Consider the following 18,874-nt stretch of genomic DNA (forward strand, 5'->3'; position numbering starts at 1 on the left):
ACACTCAATGTGTGCAAAAACACACATATTTCTTTTTCTTCTTTTTTTCATTTTTCATGAGAAAAAGCTGGGAGCACGTTGGCTGCGGCTCTTGGCTATCAGACAGGAACAGCGGCAGGCCTGGAATGTTCTGCAGTTTGCCAACAGGGCAGAAAGTCAGTCGTGCGTAAACAGTGATCCGAACGCAGGGCTGCTGCCACCTAGTGGCACCTTGGGGCGCAACAGGCCAGAAACGGTCAGCTGGCAACTGGCAGCTCTCCAACCCTGAAAAGCCACTGGGCAAGACACTCATTCTGCGGAGTAACCTCCCGCGCGGGCCAAAAACCCCGCTTCGGGGAAAACAGGGGGGTCTGCGAGAGGGACCAGCATGTTCTCAGGAGGAGACAGACTTATTTATCATCTCTTCAGCTCTGACAGCCATGGAAGGGGTTCCTCAGGTGCTGCTCAGACTGAGGCCACTCTTTCGGGGGGGGCAGTGGCAGAGAGTGAGAAAGAGAAAAAGACTCTGACATTTCAAAGCTCTTTATTTGACATTTGTTAAAAAAAAGAGAGAACAGGAGAGAGAGAGAGAGAGGCAGAGAACAGGAGAGAGGCAGGGAACAGGAGAGAGGCAGGGAAAAGGAGAGAGGCAGAGAGACAGGGGAGAGGCAGGGAACAGGAGAGAGGCAGCAGGACAGGAGAGAGGCAGGGAACAGGAGAGAGGCAGCGGGACAGGAGAGAGGCAGAGAGACAGGAGAGAGGCAGAGAGAGGGAGAGAGAGGCAGAGAATAGGAGAGAGGCAGAGAGAGGCAGAGAGACAGGAGAGAGGCAGAGAGAGGGAGAGAGAGGCAGGGAAAAGGAGAGAGGCAGAGAGACAGGAGAGAGGCAGAGAGACAGGAGAGAGGCAGAGAGAGGCAGCGAGACAGGAGAGAGGCAGGGAACAGGAGAGAGGCAGAGAGACAGGAGAGAGGCAGGGAACAGGAGAGTGGCAGAGAGAGGCAGAGAGACAGGAGAGACGCAGAGAGGGGCAGGGAACAGGAGAGTGGCAGAGAGACAGGAGAGAGGCAGAGAGACAGGAGAGAGGCAGAGAGACAGGAGAGAGGCAGAGAGACAGGAGAGAGGCAGAGAGAGGCAGAGAGAGGGAGAGAGAGGCAGGGAACAGGAGAGAGGCGGAGAGACAGGAGAGAGGCAGAGAGACAGGAGAGAGGCAGCGGGACAGGAGAGAGGCAGAGAGACAGGAGAGAGGCAGAGAGAGGGAGAGAGAGGCAGAGAATAGGAGAGAGGCAGAGAGAGGCAGAGAGACAGGAGAGAGGCAGAGAGAGGCAGAGAGAGGGAGAGAGAGGCAGGGAACAGGAGAGAGGCAGGGAACAGGAGAGAGGCAGAGAGACAGGAGAGAGGCAGAGAGAGGGAGAGAGAGGCAGGGAACAGGAGAGGGGCAGGGAACAGGAGAGAGGCAGAGAGACAGGAGAGAGGCAGAGAGACAGGAGAGAGGCAGCGGGACAGGAGAGAGGCAGGGAACAGGAGAGAGGCAGGGAACAGGAGAGAGGCAGCGGGACAGGAGAGAGGCAGGGAACAGGAGAGAGGCAGGGAACAGGAGAGAGGCAGCGGGACAGGAGAGAGGCAGGGAACAGGAGAGAGGCAGGGAACAGGAGAGAGGCAGCGGGACAGGAGAGAGGCAGCGGGACAGGAGAGAGGCAGGGAACAGGAGAGAGGCAGAGAGACAGGAGAGAGGCAGAGAGACAGGAGAGAGGCAGCGGGACAGGAGAGAGGCAGGGAACAGGAGAGAGGCAGCGGGACAGGAGAGAGGCAGCGGGACAGGAGAGAGGCAGAGCTTGTGTTTGCTGGTGCTGATGGGCAGAGGCAGCAGAGGTGTCACCGGAGAAACTGACTTTGTTCTTGGGGCTGGCCAGGTTGATGCGCAGAACACCCATCCCGTGCAGGACAAACTTCATGGAGGTCAGCAGGTTATCCAGCACCGCTGGCTGCAGAGACAGGGAGACAGAGAGCAGGCGGCTGGTGTTACTACGGGAGCAGGGTGCGCAAAACAAACGCTAATCACAACACAACCAAGCAGGGGATCCAACCCCACCACAGCGCTCACAGCTGCAACAGCCGTCCCAAACATCCCAAACACAGCTGCAACAGCCGTCCCAAACACAGCTGCAACAGCCGTCCCAAACATCCCAAACACAGCTGCAACAGCCGTCCCAAACATCCCAAACACAGCTGCAACAGCCGTCCCAAACACAGCTGCAACAGCCGTCCCAAACTTCCCAAACACAGCTGCAACAGCTGTCCCAAACTTCCCAAACACAGCTGCAACAGCCGTCCCAAACACAGCTACAACAGCCGTCCCAAACATCCCAAACACAGCTGCAACAGCCGTCCCAAACACAGCTGCAACAGCCGTCCCAAACTTCCCAAACACAGCTGCAACAGCTGTCCCAAACACAGCTACAACAGCCGTCCCAAACATCCCAAACACAGCTGCAACAGCCGTCCCAAACACAGCTGCAACAGCCGTCCCAAACTTCCCAAACACAGCTGCAACAGCTGTCCCAAACACAGCTGCAACAGCCGTCCCAAACTTCCCAAACACAGCTGCAACAGCTGTCCCAAACACAGCTACAACAGCCGTCCCAAACATCCCAAACACAGCTGCAACAGCCGTCCCAAACATCCCAAACACAGCTGCAACAGCCGTCCCAAACATCCCAAACACAGCTGCAACAGCCGTCCCAAACATCCCAAACACAGCTGCAACAGCTGTCCCAAACACAGCTACAACAGCCGTCCCAAACATCCCAAACACAGCTGCAACAGCCGTCCCAAACTTCCCAAACACAGCTGCAACAGCCATCCCAAACATCCCAAACACAGCTGCAACAGCCGTCCCAAACATCCCAAACACAGCTGCAACAGCCGTCCCAAACACAGCTGCAACAGCCGTCCCAAACATCCCAAACACAGCTGCAACAGCTGTCCCAAACACAGCTGCAACAGCCGTCCCAAACATCCCAAACACAGCTGCAACAGCCGTCCCAAACATCCCAAACACAGCTGCAACAGCTGTCCCAAACACAGCTGCAACAGCCGTCCCAAACACAGCTGCAACAGCCGTCCCAAACTTCCCAAACACAGCTGCAACAGCCATCCCAAACATCCCAAACACAGCTGCAACAGCCGTCCCAAACATCCCAAACACAGCTGCAACAGCCGTCCCAAACACAGCTGCAACAGCCGTCCCAAACATCCCAAACACAGCTGCAACAGCCGTCCCAAACATCCCAAACACAGCTGCAACGGCCGTCCCAAACTTCCCAAACACAGCTGCAACAGCCGTCCCAAACTTCCCAAACACAGCTGCAACAGCTGTCCCAAACACAGCTGCAACAGCCGTCCCAAACATCCCAAACACAGCTGCAACAGCTGTCCCAAACACAGCTGCAACAGCCGTCCCAAACATCCCAAACACAGCTGCAACAGCCGTCCCAAACACAGCTGCAACAGCCGTCCCAAACATCCCAAACACAGCTGCAACAGCTGTCCCAAACACAGCTACAACAGCCGTCCCAAACATCCCAAACACAGCTGCAACAGCTGTCCCAAACACAGCTGCAACAGCCGTCCCAAACATCCCAAACACAGCTGCAACAGCTGTCCCAAACACAGCTACAACAGCCGTCCCAAACATCCCAAACACAGCTGCAACAGCCGTCCCAAACTTCCCAAACACAGCTGCAACAGCCATCCCAAACATCCCAAACACAGCTGCAACAGCCGTCCCAAACATCCCAAACACAGCTGCAACAGCCGTCCCAAACTTCCCAAACACAGCTGCAACAGCCGTCCCAAACATCCCAAACACAGCTGCAACAGCCGTCCCAAACACAGCTGCAACAGCCGTCCCAAACATCCCAAACACAGCTGCAACAGCCGTCCCAAACATCCCAAACACAGCTGCAACAGCCATCCCAAACACAGCTGCAACAGCCGTCCCAAACTTCCCAAACACAGCTGCAACAGCCGTCCCAAACATCCCAAACACAGCTGCAACAGCCGTCCCAAACATCCCAAACACAGCTGCAACAGCCGTCCCAAACATCCCAAACACAGCTGCAACAGCCGTCCCAAACATCCCAAACACAGCTGCAACAGCCGTCCCAAACTTCCCAAACACAGCTGCAACAGCCGTCCCAAACATCCCAAACACAGCTGCAACAGCCGTCCCAAACTTCCCAAACACAGCTGCAACAGCCGTCCCAAACATCCCAAACACAGCTGCAACAGCCGTCCCAAACATCCCAAACACAGCTGCAACAGCCGTCCCAAACATCCCAAACACAGCTGCAACAGCCATCCCAAACACAGCTGCAACAGCCGTCCCAAACTTCCCAAACACAGCTGCAACAGCCGTCCCAAACATCCCAAACACAGCTGCAACAGCCGTCCCAAACATCCCAAACACAGCTGCAACAGCCGTCCCAAACTTCCCAAACACAGCTGCAACAGCCGTCCCAAACATCCCAAACACAGCTGCAACAGCCGTCCCAAACTTCCCAAACACAGCTGCAACAGCCGTCCCAAACATCCCAAACACAGCTGCAACAGCCGTCCCAAACATCCCAAACACAGCTGCAACAGCCGTCCCAAACATCCCAAACACAGCTGCCTGGAATTCACACATTTCTGAGACTTTCGCTCAAATTCAGCAGCAGCAGCCGCTACGCCAGCAGGGACTCAGCCAGAGACGCTGCTGTTGAGGCTCCAGCGAAGACAGATCTGAAATCAGAGGCCCAGTTCGAGGCTTCAAAAGAGAGTCCCAATCAGAGGCAGCAGAGGAGGCAGGAGACAGCATGAAATCAACAGACACACTGAGTAAAGGACACAGACACTGCAAACACTAACACCGGAAAAACAGCACAAACACAAACAGCTTAAACAACCCAAATACTGTAAACACCAACATCATAAGCGACACAAACTCTGTCAGCAACACCAAACACACACACTGCAAACACGAACACCCTAAACACACACACACTGCAAACACGAACACCCTAAACAGCACACACACTGCAAACACGAACGCCCTAAACACACACACACTGCAAACACGAACGCCCTAAACACACACACACTGCAAACACGAACACCCTAAACACACACACTGCAAACACGAACGCCCTAAACACACACACACTGCAAACAACACGAACGCCCTAAACAGCACACACACTGCAAACACGAACGCCCTAAACACACACACACTGCAAACACGAACACCCTAAACACACACACACTGCAAACACGAACGCCCTAAACACACACACACTGCAAACACGAACACCCTAAACACACACACACTGCAAACACGAACACCCTAAACACACACACTGCAAACACGAACACCCTAAACACACACACTGCAAACACGAACGCCCTAAACACACACACACTGCAAACAACACGAACGCCCTAAACAGCACACACACTGCAAACACGAACGCCCTAAACACACACACACTGCAAACACGAACACCCTAAACACACACACACTGCAAACACGAACGCCCTAAACACACACACACTGCAAACACGAACACCCTAAACACACACACACTGCAAACACGAACACCCTAAACACACACACTGCAAACACGAACGCCCTAAACACACACACACTGCAAACACGAACACCCTAAACACACACACACTGCAAACACGAACGCCCTAAACACACACACACTGCAAACACGAACGCCCTAAACACACACACACTGCAAACACGAACACCCTAAACACACACACTGCAAACACGAACGCCCTAAACACACACACTGCAAACACGAACGCCCTAAACACACACACACTGCAAACACGAACACCCTAAACACACACACTGCAAACACGAACGCCCTAAACACACACACTGCAAACACGAACGCCCTAAACACACACACACTGCAAACACGAACGCCCTAAACACACACACACTGCAAACACGAACACCCTAAACACACACACTGCAAACACGAACGCCCTAAACACACACACTGCAAACACGAACACCCTAAACAGCACACACACTGCAAACACGAACGCCCTAAACACACACACACTGCAAACACGAACGCCCTAAACACACACACACTGCAAACACGAACACCCTAAACACACACACACTGCAAACACGAACACCCTAAACACACACACACTGCAAACACGAACACCCTAAACACACACACACTGCAAACACGAACACCCTAAACACACACACTGCAAACACGAACACCCTAAACACACACACACTGCAAACACGAACACCCTAAACACACACACACTGTAAATGCAAACCCTTTGCAGGCCCTTTGTTTTGGCATCAGGGGGTTTCTTCCCCTCTCATTTAGCCCCTGTTCCCATGCTAAAAAAGCACATTCCATTCTGCTGTTATCACAGTCTAGACTCCAGCGTTTTCTACTTTGATGTTTATTTAACCTGTTCTCCTTCTCCGGGAGTGTGTAACCAAAACAACATCCCGCCAAATTCTCCTGACAACGACTCTCCAAACGCCAACACACGAGCAGAGAAAAGCCAGAGGGATAACGCAGTTATAAGATTCCATTAGAGGAGATTTCACTGACAACCTTTCAGAGATCCGTCATCGATTTGTGTCAAAGGGCTGCTTTAAATCTCTTTTGCTAATCTCCATGGAAAGCGTGTCTCAGCGTGGACTCATTTCCTGAGACCTGTCATATTTCATACGCTTTATCATCTCACAGTGACGACTGCACGCCCTCCAGATGACAGCACATCTACAGCAATGCCAATATTTAGTTTCCATCACAAATTGGTGGGGGGGAGGGTGTGAGCACTGTGTACTGTTTACTGCTGTTATTGAGAGAGGAGCGATGGGGCGCTGTATCTGTGTGCCACAGTAATGTCTGTCTCAGTGACAGGGCGCTGTATCTCTGTGTGCCACAGTAATGTCTGTCTCAGTGACAGGGCGCTGTATCTCTGTGTGCCACAGTAATGTCTGTCTCAGCGACAGGGCGCTGTATCTCTGTGTGCCACAGTAATGTCTGTCTCAGTGACAGGGCGCTGTATCTGTGTGCCACAGTAATGTCTGTCTCAGTGACAGGGCGCTGTATCTCTGTGTGCCACAGTAATGTCGCACACTCACTCACTCACTCACACACACACACACACACACACACACCTGCACCCTCCACTCTCACACACACACACACACACACACACCTGCACCCTCCACTCTCACACACACACACACACCTGCACCCTCCACTCTTTCACTCACACACACACACACACACACACACACACACACACAGTGTCCTGGTCATATCCTCCTCCTGTAGGGCCTTGTCCCACCTACAGCACGTCCTTCTCTCCTTCCCAGAATCCCCCTTTTCTCTTCCTTCCGTTTGTCTGAACAGATTAGAGTGAGAGGGGCTTCTGAAACAGGCACAGAGCGTCTCCAAAAAGCAATTTAATGTTCAAAGGGCCTCGGGAATTTGGGTGCTCTCTGTGAATCGATTTTCCCTGAGTAGCGTGTAAATTCAGTGCTCTAAGTGGAAGGATTCCTGGATGCAGAAAGTTAAAATGGAGTCTGTTCCGCTGGCTAAAGCAGAGAGGCCCTGGCTGTCTCACGCAGTCCTGGGGTGGCATACCCCCCCCCCCCCCCCCAGCTCTGAGGCTCAGGTATCAAACCACACTGCCTGGCTCTCAGCCTGGGGAAACACATTCCCCCAGCCAAACACACACACACACATGCACATACGCACGCACACACACACACACGCACACACACACACACAACACACGCACACACACAAACACATATGAAGGCACACATACGCAAATATATCAGACAGTTTTTTGTCTGTAAGTTCATACATACAGACACACTTACCCCTTTTCCTGTAGGCGTGGCATGGCCTGTCCACTGTTCCTTGACAGGTAATATTATCAGGCATCTGCAAAAATTCTCAAAAGTCTGCAGGAGCATGACGACAATGTGTGACTGTGCACAGCCTCCCTGCATGGGAGATTCCTGTGGGCTAATCGAGAGGTGAGCGGGTCTAAATTTTAGCCCTAAATGTGATGTGAATGGCTCCCAGCACAGTCTAGGTCTTTAGTAAGTTTACTCGCGGCACAGCAAGAGTTATCCGCTTGGCTGGCAACACGGTTGCATACAAGCTGATGATTATGGTAAAATGTTAGTTTGGTAGGAAGTTAGCAAACACCAAGGCTTCCCTTACTAGAAGCTCTCTAGTAGTACCATCTGTTTACCTATGCTAGCCGTGTAGCTAGTGAACAGTATCTATGTAGTGTTCCCTGAAAGCACTTTCAGATGAGGGCTGACACCCTCGCTGCCGCTGAAGCACGCTGAATCAAGCACACAGCGCTACCCCAGGAAGCTGACACCCTTCAGGAGAAAAGCTGTATCTCACTGTAGTGTGAAAAAAGACAGACACCTTTATCTGGGGCATGGGGGTTCTTATATTGATAATACTATCATACCCCCCATCCCCCCTCCCCACGTCCACGGTTTGCTGTCAGTCCAGAGAGCTCTGGAACACTAGATACATTAATACTGCCACAAAAAACCACCGCTGGCAAAGTCCAAACATAGTAGTAATGTGGCAAACTAGGTTGGTACCTCATGAAGATTCATAGAACAGGGAACATTCAACATTCAGGGAAAATGTTTTGCGTTTCTTACTGGTTTCAATGTTGATACCAGGGCTAACAAGGTAGCTTGTTGGTCTATGCAGAGTCGCAAAGCCAGCTACCAAAGCCATGCTTTCAGAACAACCTGCTGCACCATGAATCCAAAACTGCAGAGAAAATAACACCCATGTAATAAAATAACAGCCATAATAATTTCTACAACACCGAACAAGGAAGAGGAGGAGGAGGAAGAGGAGGAGGAGGAGGAGGAGGGAGTAGGCGGAGACAGGATGGGGTCAAGACTCGTTCGCCATTCCGGGGGAGGGGCACTCCTAGCTACTGACACAGCTGAGATTACAGCCTCCGTCTCTCCTTAAGCCTGAGAGCGACATCGGTGGTAATTACGGGCCCGCTGCCATGCTCGGCCAGTTTCAACCCAGCTATCAGAGGGGCGGAGCTTTGATTTACGCGGGTGCGCCGTGTCCAAACCCACGCTCACGAGGCCAGCACTGCTGCCTGACCAAAGGTCACTCTCACACACCCGTCTGCCAGAAAAGACTCCAAACATTCAGGGCCGTTTGATCACAAAGGGGACAGAAGTGAGGCACAGTGCGGCCTTCAGTGCCTCAGAGCGACAGCCTGACGATGCCTCGCTGGCAGGGAGAGGCCAGCCAGCTTCAGCCAGGCTGTTTTTCTGACTGAAAGAGCGGAAAAACGCTCTGCTCTCTTGCTCTCAAACAGACCTCGGTGACAAACACAATACCCTGGATTGTTTCTCCCGCCTCCGCTCCCTGCGCCCCCTTTCTGGAGGAATGCAGCCAAACTAGCTTTGGCCTTGTCTTCAATCATTAACCAAACCGCTGAGGCGATTGCAGTCTGATCTCAGTATCGCTGGACGGATCTTCTACATCCTATGTTACCAAATTACAGAAGGCCAGCAGAACCCAACAGAGAATTTAGAGTTCTGGAGGGTTCTTTCCCCCTGTGTCCCTGTGTTAGGACAGGGGACCTTGGGCCTGGACACAGGAAGAGAAACGACACCCCAGCAGCGACCGTCCACACCTCTGTCTCACGCAGCAAAGATGAAACTGTTTCATTTACAACATGGAGTAATGCAGCATCTGACCGGCACTCTCTAAAGCCATTGGCAAAAATGGTGACGCTTCCTCACTGCGCCCACAAAGATTTAAAACCCGACAAAGGCATTTGCTGTTCGGGGTGTCAGCAGCAGTGGACGGTTCCTCGTTATTCTGTGTCCTGTGAGCAGTGAGGCAGCCTAAATCGGCCTTCTACAAGCAGACCACACGAGGGGACCACATGTTCTGGCCCTTGATGTGACTCAAGGCCACACTGAAGATAGAATTCAAAGCGCTAAACTGCCCTGTTCCTGCTATATCACCATTGCCACAAAAGAAATGATTACAGACAGATAGCTGCACCTCAGAACAAAATCGCTTTGTCATTTTGTCTCTGCAGGATTCTCCCACAGCCAAGCAGTTAGTGAGCTGGCAGAAAACCAGGAAAACATCGCTAGTGGTGCAACAGCCCTGACTGGCAGCTGCCGTTACAGTAAACTGCAGTCTGTCAGGCAGTGACAGGAGGCTCAGAGTCACTGTGTCACACTGCAGTCTGTCAGGCGGTGACAGGAGGCTCAGAGTCACTGTGTCACACTGCAGTCTGTCAGGCGGTGACAGAGGCTCAGAGTCACTGTGTCACACTGCAGTCTGTCAGGCGGTGACAGGAGGCTCAGAGTCACTGTGTCACACTGCAGTCTGTCAGGCGGTGACAGGAGGCTCAGAGTCACTGTGTCACACTGCAGTCTGTCAGACGGTGACAGGAGGCTCAGAGTCACTGTGTCACACACCCATTGCAGCAGCACAGCTGGGTGCAGGGAAGCTGTTTACATTGCGTTTACAGCACAGCACCTGCACACAGCCACAGGGCAGTGGCAGCCAGGCTGCGGGCGGGAGGGACGCTCTGAGTCAGCACTCTCAGCTGTAATGCAGGAAGGGAGGGAATCGTGGGAAAGCAAGGGCCAGGGATGGAGAGGTAGAGGACGATAAGTGTTGTGAAAAGTAAAACACAGGCATCTGTCTCTCTCTCTCTCTCTCTCTCTCTCTCTCTCTCTCTCCCTCTCCCTCTCCCTCATGCGCGCACACGCACACACACACACACACGCACACACACACACGCACACACACACACACACACGCACACACACACACCCTGGGCTGCAGTCACCTGCAGGGCAGAGTGTCCTCAGGAGCACAGCCATGCGTCTACTGACAGCTTTAAGAGAATGCAGCTCGGATATCAAAGTCCTGTAACTCTGCGCATAAGGGTGTCAGAGAGAGTTACAGCCGCTCGCTACAGCACTCATTAATCTGCTCTGCTGTGTGTGTGTATGTGTGAGTGTGTGTGTGTGAGTGTATTTGTGTGTGAGTGTGTGTGTGTGTGTGTGTTTGTGAGAGTGTGTGTGTGTGTGTGTGTGTGTGCGTGAGTGTGTGTGTGAGAGAGTGAGAGTGAGAGTGAGAGTGTGAGTGTGTGAGAGAGTGTGTGTGTGTGTGTGTGTTTCTGAGAGTGTGTGTGAGTGTGTGTGTGTGTGTGTGTGTGTGTGTGTGTTTGTGAGAGGGTGTGTGTGTGTTTGTGAGAGTGTGTGTGTGTGTGTTTGTGAGAGTGTGTGTGAGTGTGTTTGTGAGAGTGTGTGTGAGTGTGTGTGTGTGTGTGTGTGTGTGTGTGTGTGTGAGTGTGAGTGTGAGTGTGTGAGAGAGTGTGTGAGAGAGTGTGTGTGTGTGTGTGTGTTTGTGAGAGTGTGTGTGTGTGTGTGAGTATCTGCTTTCCCACACTGGGTGTGGGGGTTTGGGCGGGGGTGGGGGTGCTCTGTTTGTTTAGGAGGTTCATCCAGGAAAGACACTGCGGGGGGGAGGTGATTTCCACTGGAAAGAGGGCGTTATGCAGGCTGCAGTGGCGTGGCAGGACTGTCGGTCAGAGATCAAACGCTCTAACCCCACACAGATCGGCCAGAGTGTTATTACAGGGCCTGTCGTCCGCAGGGCCGCAGGAGGGGAGGGGTGGGGAGCAGCCACGCCCAACAGCTGCCTGGCAACAGCAGGCCTGTATTTCTGTGCTCTGACCATAACATGAGGCCAAGACAGCCATTCTGCCAGAGACCACAACAGGAGGCCAAGACAGCCATTCTGCCTGAGTCCTGCTGCATCTGACTGCAGGAACTACCCATCCCTGCACTGACATCACAGCCATTATGATGTCACCTCTCTGAAAACAGAACAGTGACCCTCTCATGACCCCTGTGACATCATCCTTCTGGACGCAGCCAGGAGACTGTGAAGCTCAGTTATTTCTGTGAAACTAGCATTTAGACGGGAATGCAACCGTCCCTTTAAGTTATCACTGTTTGGTCATTTCTCAGGAATCCAGTTTGTCTGTGTTTACCACTATCACATTTCATCACCATTGATGCAGAGTGCAGAGGTGGGAGTGCAGAGGTGGGAGTGCAGAGGTGGGAGTGCAGAGTGCAGAGGTGGGAATGCAGAATGCAGAGGTGGGAATGCAGAGTGCAGAGGTGGGAATGCAGAGGTGGGAGTGCAGAGTGCAGAGGTGGGAGTGCAGAGTGCAGAGGTGGGAGTGCAGAGGTGGGAGTGCAGAGTGCAGAGGTGGGAGTGCAGAATGCAGAGGTGGGAGTGCAGAGGTGGGAGTGCAGAGTGCAGAGGTGGGAATGCAGAGGTGGGAGTGCAGAGTGCAGAGGTGGGAGTGCAGAGTGCAGAGGTGGGAGTGCAGAATGCAGAGGTGGGAGTGCAGAGGTGGGAGTGCAGAGTGCAGAGGTGAGAATGCAGAGATGGGAGTGCAGAGTGCAGAGGTGAGAATGCAGAGATGGGAGTGCAGAGTGCAGAGGTGGGAGTGCAGAATGCAGAGGTGGGAGTGCAGAATGCAGAGGTGGGAGTGCAGAGGTGGGAGTGCAGAGGTGGGAGTGCAGAGTGCAGAGGTGGGAGTGCGGAGGTGGGAGTGCAGAGGTGGGAGTGCAGAGGTGGGAGTGCAGAGGTGGGAGTGCAGAGTGCAGAGGTGGGAGTGCGGAGGTGGGAATGCAGAGGTGGGAGTGCAGAGGTGGGAATGCAGAGTGCAGAGGTGGGAATGCAGAGGTGGGAGTGCAGAGTGCAGAGGTGAGAATGCAGAGATGGGAGTGCAGAGTGCAGAGGTGGGAGTGCAGAATGCAGAGGTGGGAGTGCAGAGTGCAGAGGTGAGAATGCAGAGATGGGAGTGCAGAGTGCAGAGGTGGGAGTGCAGAATGCAGAGGTGGGAGTGCAGAGGTGGGAGTGCAGAGTGCAGAGGTGGGAGTGCGGAGGTGGGAATGCAGAGGTGGGAGTGCAGAGGTGGGAGTGCAGAGTGCAGAGGTGGGAGTGCGGAGGTGGGAATGCAGAGGTGGGAGTGCAGAGGTGGGAGTGCAGAGGTGGGAGTGCAGAGTGCAGGGGTGGGAGTGCGGAGTGCGGAGGTGGGAGTGCGGAGGTGGGAATGCAGAGGTGGGAGTGCAGAGGTGGGAGTGCAGAGTGCAGAGGTGGGAGTGCGGAGGTGGGAATGCAGAGGTGGGAGTGCAGAGGTGGGAGTGCAGAGGTGGGAGTGCAGAGTGCAGGGGTGGGAGTGCGGAGTGCGGAGGTGGGAGTGCGGAGGTGGGAATGCAGAGGTGGGAATGCAGAGTGCAGAGGTGGGAATGCAGAGTGCAGAGGTGGGAATGCAGAGGTGGGAATGCAGAGTGCAGAGGTGGGAATGCAGAGTGCAGAGGTGGGAGTGCAGAGGTGGGAGTGTGGAGGTGGGAATGCAGAGTGCAGAGGTGGGAATGCAGAGGTGGGAATGCAGAGTGCAGAGGTGGGAGTGCAGAGTGCAGGGGTGGGAGTGCAGAGGTGGGAGTGCAGAGGTGGGAGTGCAGAGTGCAGAGGTGGGAGTGCAGAGTGCAGGGGTGGGAGTGCAGAGTGCAGGGGTGGGAATGCAGAGTGCAGAGGTGGGAATGCAGAGTGCAGAGGTGGGAATGCGGAGTGCAGAGGTGGGAATGCAGAGTGCAGAGGTGGGAATGCAGAGTGCAGAGTGCAGGGGTGGGAGTGCAGAGTGCAGGGGTGGGAGTGCAGAGGTGGGGATGCAGAGTGCAGAGGTGGGAGTGCAGAGTGCAGAGGTGGGAGTGCAGAGGTGGGGATGCAGAGTGCAGAGGTGGGAGTGCAGAGTGCAGAGGTGGGAGTGCAGAGGTGGGGATGCAGAGTGCAGAGGTGGGAGTGTGGAGGTGGGAATGCAGAGTGCAGAGGTGGGAGTGTGGAGGTGGGAATGTGTACTGAAAGCCAGTGAGGGGAGCAGCTGAGGGAAATGGCTGCAAAGCTGATGTCTCAGATACAACAGCGTAGGTACGACAGCGCAGGTACGACAGCGCAGGTACGACAGCGCAGGTACGACAGCGCAGATACGACAGCGCAGATACGACGGCGCAGGTACGACGATGAGGATTGAGCAGCCAGCGAGAGGAGAAGGAGCAGCCAGTGAGAGGAGAAGGAACAGCCAGTGAGAGGAGAAGGAACAGCCAGCGAGAGGAGAAGGAACAGCCAGTGAGAGGAGAAGGAACAGCCAGTGAGAGGAGAAGGAACAGCCAGCGAGAGGAGAAGGAACAGCCAGTGAGAGGAGAAGGAGCAGCCAACGAGAGGAGAAGGAGCAGCCAGCGAGAGGAGAAGGAGCAGCTCTGTTTCCCATCCTTGGCTCTGCAGTGAGGGATAAAGACAGAAATGTGCTCCCAGCTGAGATACATGCAGGAATGAGGAATAAGCCGCTGTTTATGAGCAGCTCTGGGCTGTGGGAGCTGAGGGGGGGGGCTGTGGGGCAGGCGCTGTTCTCCCCTGCCCCCCCCCGCGCGGGACCGGAAGGGAGCTCAGACACAGTCCTCTGCGGAGAGGTGCACCAGCGCTGTCTGAATGGAGCAGCCTTTCAGAGGCGGAACTCGGCAGTAACATGCTGTTCTGCAGTCCTGGTATAGCAGGTATTAAACTGGTGTTTTTTTCCCAGAAAATCCATCTGTTTCACAAGATAAAAAGGAGAAATTATTGATAAAGATGATGATGATGGCAAAAAGATTATGAGTGTTATCTCGATCACTGCCATTGTCCTCTCTACTCTACTCTCTACTAATGACTGAGGAGTGATTTACCACACTTTCCCCCGCCCCACATTGCGTTTCTGAAGCAGCAGAGGCTCCTGAGAAAGCCCATCTGATCGCCAGAGCAGTTTCAGCAGGTCTGCTCTGCAGTGAGCCTTCAGCACACTCTCCCTCTCGAACCTCCGAGCCACATGACCAGGCCACGGAGGGGCCGGAACCGCGCAAGAGAGGGGCCGGAACCGGGCCAGAGAGGGGCCGGAACTGGGCCAGAGAGGGGCCGGAACCGGGCCAGAGAGGGGCCGGAACCAGGTGACGGAAGGGGCCGAAACCCGGGGCCGAAACCCGGGTGACTTTTGATATCGTATAGCACACACACAGAGTGAGAGGATCAGGGAGAGCCAGGGAGAGGGACAGGATCACTTCAACCTTCTCCACACCAAGGAACATTCCTGCACTGAACCAGAAGCATCAGCAGGAGGAGAGGAAATACGTTTAAACTTGCTGCGTGTCCCCACATACACAACATACATGCCCACATACGCATGCCCCTGACATCCAGCCAGCTGGCCTTCTGAGAGGACTGTCTCTGAGCGGGTCTCTGAGCGGGTCTGACTGTGCAAGTGCCTCCACACAGCCACTCATCCAGTAACCACACACACAGCATCAGGATAACAAAGGACACATGTGCTTCCTGTGAAAGAAGGGAAAAAAAAACGCAAAAGTCCACAACCCCCTAGCAAGGACCAGCCATTTAAGCCCCCACATTCCAGCCGAACCCCCAGCCCCCCCCCCCCCCCCCCCCCCAGCTGGCTCCCCGTCAGAGACTCCCCCCACCACATGCTCTCTCTGGAACTCCTCTCTGGCTTTCCCTGGAGGTCTGTCTCTGAGTCTGCCTCTTTCACCTCATTTCTGTGGCACGATAAGCATGCACATGTGCTCCAAAGTCCAGCCTACGCCACACAGAGCAAACCCACGTCTGCCACAGCGTACACAAAGCAGAGGTTTCTGCCATGCAGTCCTCACAGACTGAAGCACCAGCAATGCTCCTCAGACTCAGAGCATGTTTCTCGCGTTGGGCCAGCTGCCTGATGGACGTGATAATCTCTGTTCACTGTCGGGCTGCAGCCCCCAGGAAGCGTGGAAATGTTGTCATTCCACACAGAAAATGTGCAAACTCCTCACACAGGAATGTAACAATGAAAGTACCCATGGGAATTAAGATTCAGCTGATGAAAATGCAATATATCAAAAATAATAAAAGGGGGGAGAGAAAGGACCCCTGAAAATGCAGTATTAAAACAACGCGGGCGGTTTGAGACCACAGCGGGTTGGCTCACAAGAGCCCGTCTGCGCCTGGGCCAGGAGAGCTCAAAGCGCTCCAGCGGGGGGCGCTGCAGAACCTGGTGTTTTCTGTGAGCCCAAAAGGTCATCGGCCAACTCCTGACTCCGTGAGTAAGGGCCAGCTGTGGAGCCGTTACCCACGATGCTGGGAGCACACGCACGCGCAAATCTCTCCCACAATCCCCTGCTTCTCAAACCCGGGCCTGGGGGCACGGTGCCTGTGGGATTCGGCTCCTGCTGAGATCTGAGCACCTCAGCTGTCATCTGCATTTCCAAAAAACAACAAAAACACACAGGAAAGGGAGTAATTCTGCTGATTAAGCAACCACAAGCTGAGGTTGCAGGAGAAACAGGCGCTACAGGAAATCAGTCTGAAACGGCCGACTGAAGCCTCTGAAGCTCCAAAATTCCAGCGCTAACAGATGTGGTAATTTCATAAGTAATTTGAACCAATTTTTGTGTTTTTCTGTGGAGAGCAGAGCCTTCTGATTGGTTCATCAGTCAGTGAGTGACAGCAGATGACAGCTCCACCCATTACAGGGTTCATGAAGCCTCACTCTGCAGTCTCTCGTGTGATTGGCCTGACGGGGTGGTACCTTGAAGCTGGAGAGCTCCTGCTTGGTGAAGCCATGACTGTGGATGATCTTCATCTGCTTTACCAAAGTGCTCTTCCCACTTTCTGCTGCACCTACACACACACACACACACCAATCACAGGAACACCTTAACATTACAGTCTCTACTGCATGTAAACATAGCAAACTTATGTAGTGATCCTGCCAGACAGCCCTGATGTACACGAGCTCATCGCAGTAATACAGCAGCTGGATGCGCAGGCGCTGGGCCGCCTCTGCACCCCGCTGCAACACTCAGGCCATCAGGATGAACCCCACAAACTCAGCTGTGCTCCATACTACTGTCTGCAACGAGTCTGCTCTCCCGTGACCCAGCGCTCACTGCATTACAACTTCGGATTTCGACCTTGAAGTTTGCAACGTGGAGGAATGCAGACGTTTTCACAACGATTTCTGATCACGGCTCTGAATCTGATACTCACCGAGCATGAGAATTTTCACCACGTTCATCTCGCGTTTGGCATCTTCGTACAGCTCTCGGTCTATTTTCGCGCTGTGAATCTTCGCCTTCTTCGCGTCCTCTGTCATTTCGGATCCCAAACACAGTCCCATGTCTCTCACTCATTTCCTCCGCAGCACCGGGGAACGAAATCCAAACGAAAGTCCTTGCAATAGTCAGCGCAAACGGAGCGCCACATTCTGGGAAAACATCTCACGTTTAGTGATCCGTTGAAATATGTAACTATAAGAACTCCGTGTCCCCGAGGATCGTGCTGATTGAGCTTTAAGTGCACATAGGTGGCAAACACACCAAACTTTCGCAAAAAGAGTCAATCATCTAATCTTCGGAGTATTACAACTTTACAAGTAAGAAGCGCGTTTTTACGCGTGCGTTGTTACCTGACTCTTGACCGCCCGCCGTGTCGAGCGCATAATTACGGCTGTCCACCTTAACTTCAAAAAACAGCTCTGCCGCTTCTGATTGGCGTGTTTATTTCTTCCTATGTTGTTTATATAACCTCTAATCTGTGCAAAAGGAAATGTTTGCGCTGGAGGGGCAAACTTACTGCATGTTTCCCGTGAAAACTTTTCAAACTTAGGCAGAAGAGTGCTCTCCGAATATTTATTTTACAACTGCAAGTTTCGGGTTTCCAAGGGAAGTGACGTCAGTCCAGGAAAACTGACACCTGATTGCGAAGTCGTGTAAAGTTACTATTAGTTTTAGTTATAGTTTGATACAATCTTCTTCAAACAGAGTGATGTTTGTGTGCTGTTTCTGGGGTGGGGATTTTATGTTTATTTTGCAATATTACTTTGTGTAGCTCATAAGAATTCATGGATTGTTTCTCAAAAGTGAATGAATGAAGTCTGAGGGTTCTGCGTTTCCTGAAAATCTCACATTTAAACTTCATATATCTGAGGCACCTATCTGGGTTTTTAACAGTTACATGAAACGCGATATTTATGAAATTTTGTGGTATTTTAAAGTATTCAAAAATATCCAGGTCAGTTATCAAGCCAGCCAGATTAAAATGTGTTTCCGTACAAACCATAACAGGTACGAAACCTGCTTGATCGTTAAAATGAACCTGTTTTGTTGACAATGTTTCAACAAAACAGGAAGTCTTCCCCGTGACAAACATCTGAGATCGTTTTCCATCAATCAGTCATTTTCCTTATAGTTCAAAGCAGTAGCCTGAAGCGACACATCCATCCCGGCAGTCCGCGTCTAATTGCCCACGCCTTCTCTCTGTATATTAACTGTCCTTCTGTTTCCGACGGTTTAAAGTAAAGTTTATGGCTTCCACGTCAAGCGCAGTCAGCAAACTTCCTAAAGAGCGTAGATCGTACAGCGCTCCCCGGACGCCCCTAATGAGCTGACATTTACCGACTCTCAGTATGATCACCCTCCCGTGGAGCGGGATTCCACGGGGCGAGTGTTCCCGGAGGATCACGCATGTAGAGCGCTCCCTCCGTCTGTAACGCACCGTACATACTGTCCCAGCCGCGGTAAGATATTTTCTTGTGTCTGCGCTTAAGTTTATCATTATTAAAATATCTTTGACCTGCAGGTGCGATCTAATCTCGCCTCGCGGCTTCTCATATCCCCAAACTAGGCCTTAAAATCGATCAGTTTAGGGAG

General features: G+C 53.0%; 1 protein-coding gene across 2 annotated transcripts in view; it reads right to left on the bottom strand.

Annotated features, from left to right (window-relative positions):
• The window catches only part of gnav1 (guanine nucleotide binding protein (G protein) alpha v1), a 45,915-nt gene extending 28,043 nt beyond the window's left edge, over positions 1-17,872 (bottom strand). The window contains exons 1-3 of one of the 2 annotated variants that reach the window (XM_036522080.1): positions 17,214-17,872; positions 16,753-16,844; positions 1,869-1,961 (exon numbers count right to left, since the gene is read on the bottom strand). In XM_036522080.1, coding sequence (XP_036377973.1) covers positions 1,869-1,961; positions 16,753-16,844; positions 17,214-17,343 — 315 coding nt within the window. In that variant the 5' untranslated portion in view covers positions 17,344-17,872. The remainder of the gene's footprint in view (positions 1-1,868; positions 1,962-16,752; positions 16,845-17,213) is intronic. The other variant, XM_036522088.1, reaches the window with a different exon arrangement.
• Between the last annotated feature and the right edge of the window lie 1,002 nt (positions 17,873-18,874).

The sequence above is a fragment of the Megalops cyprinoides genome, chromosome 1 (assembly GCF_013368585.1).
Source record: "Megalops cyprinoides isolate fMegCyp1 chromosome 1, fMegCyp1.pri, whole genome shotgun sequence".
NCBI lineage: Eukaryota > Metazoa > Chordata > Actinopteri > Elopiformes > Megalopidae > Megalops > Megalops cyprinoides.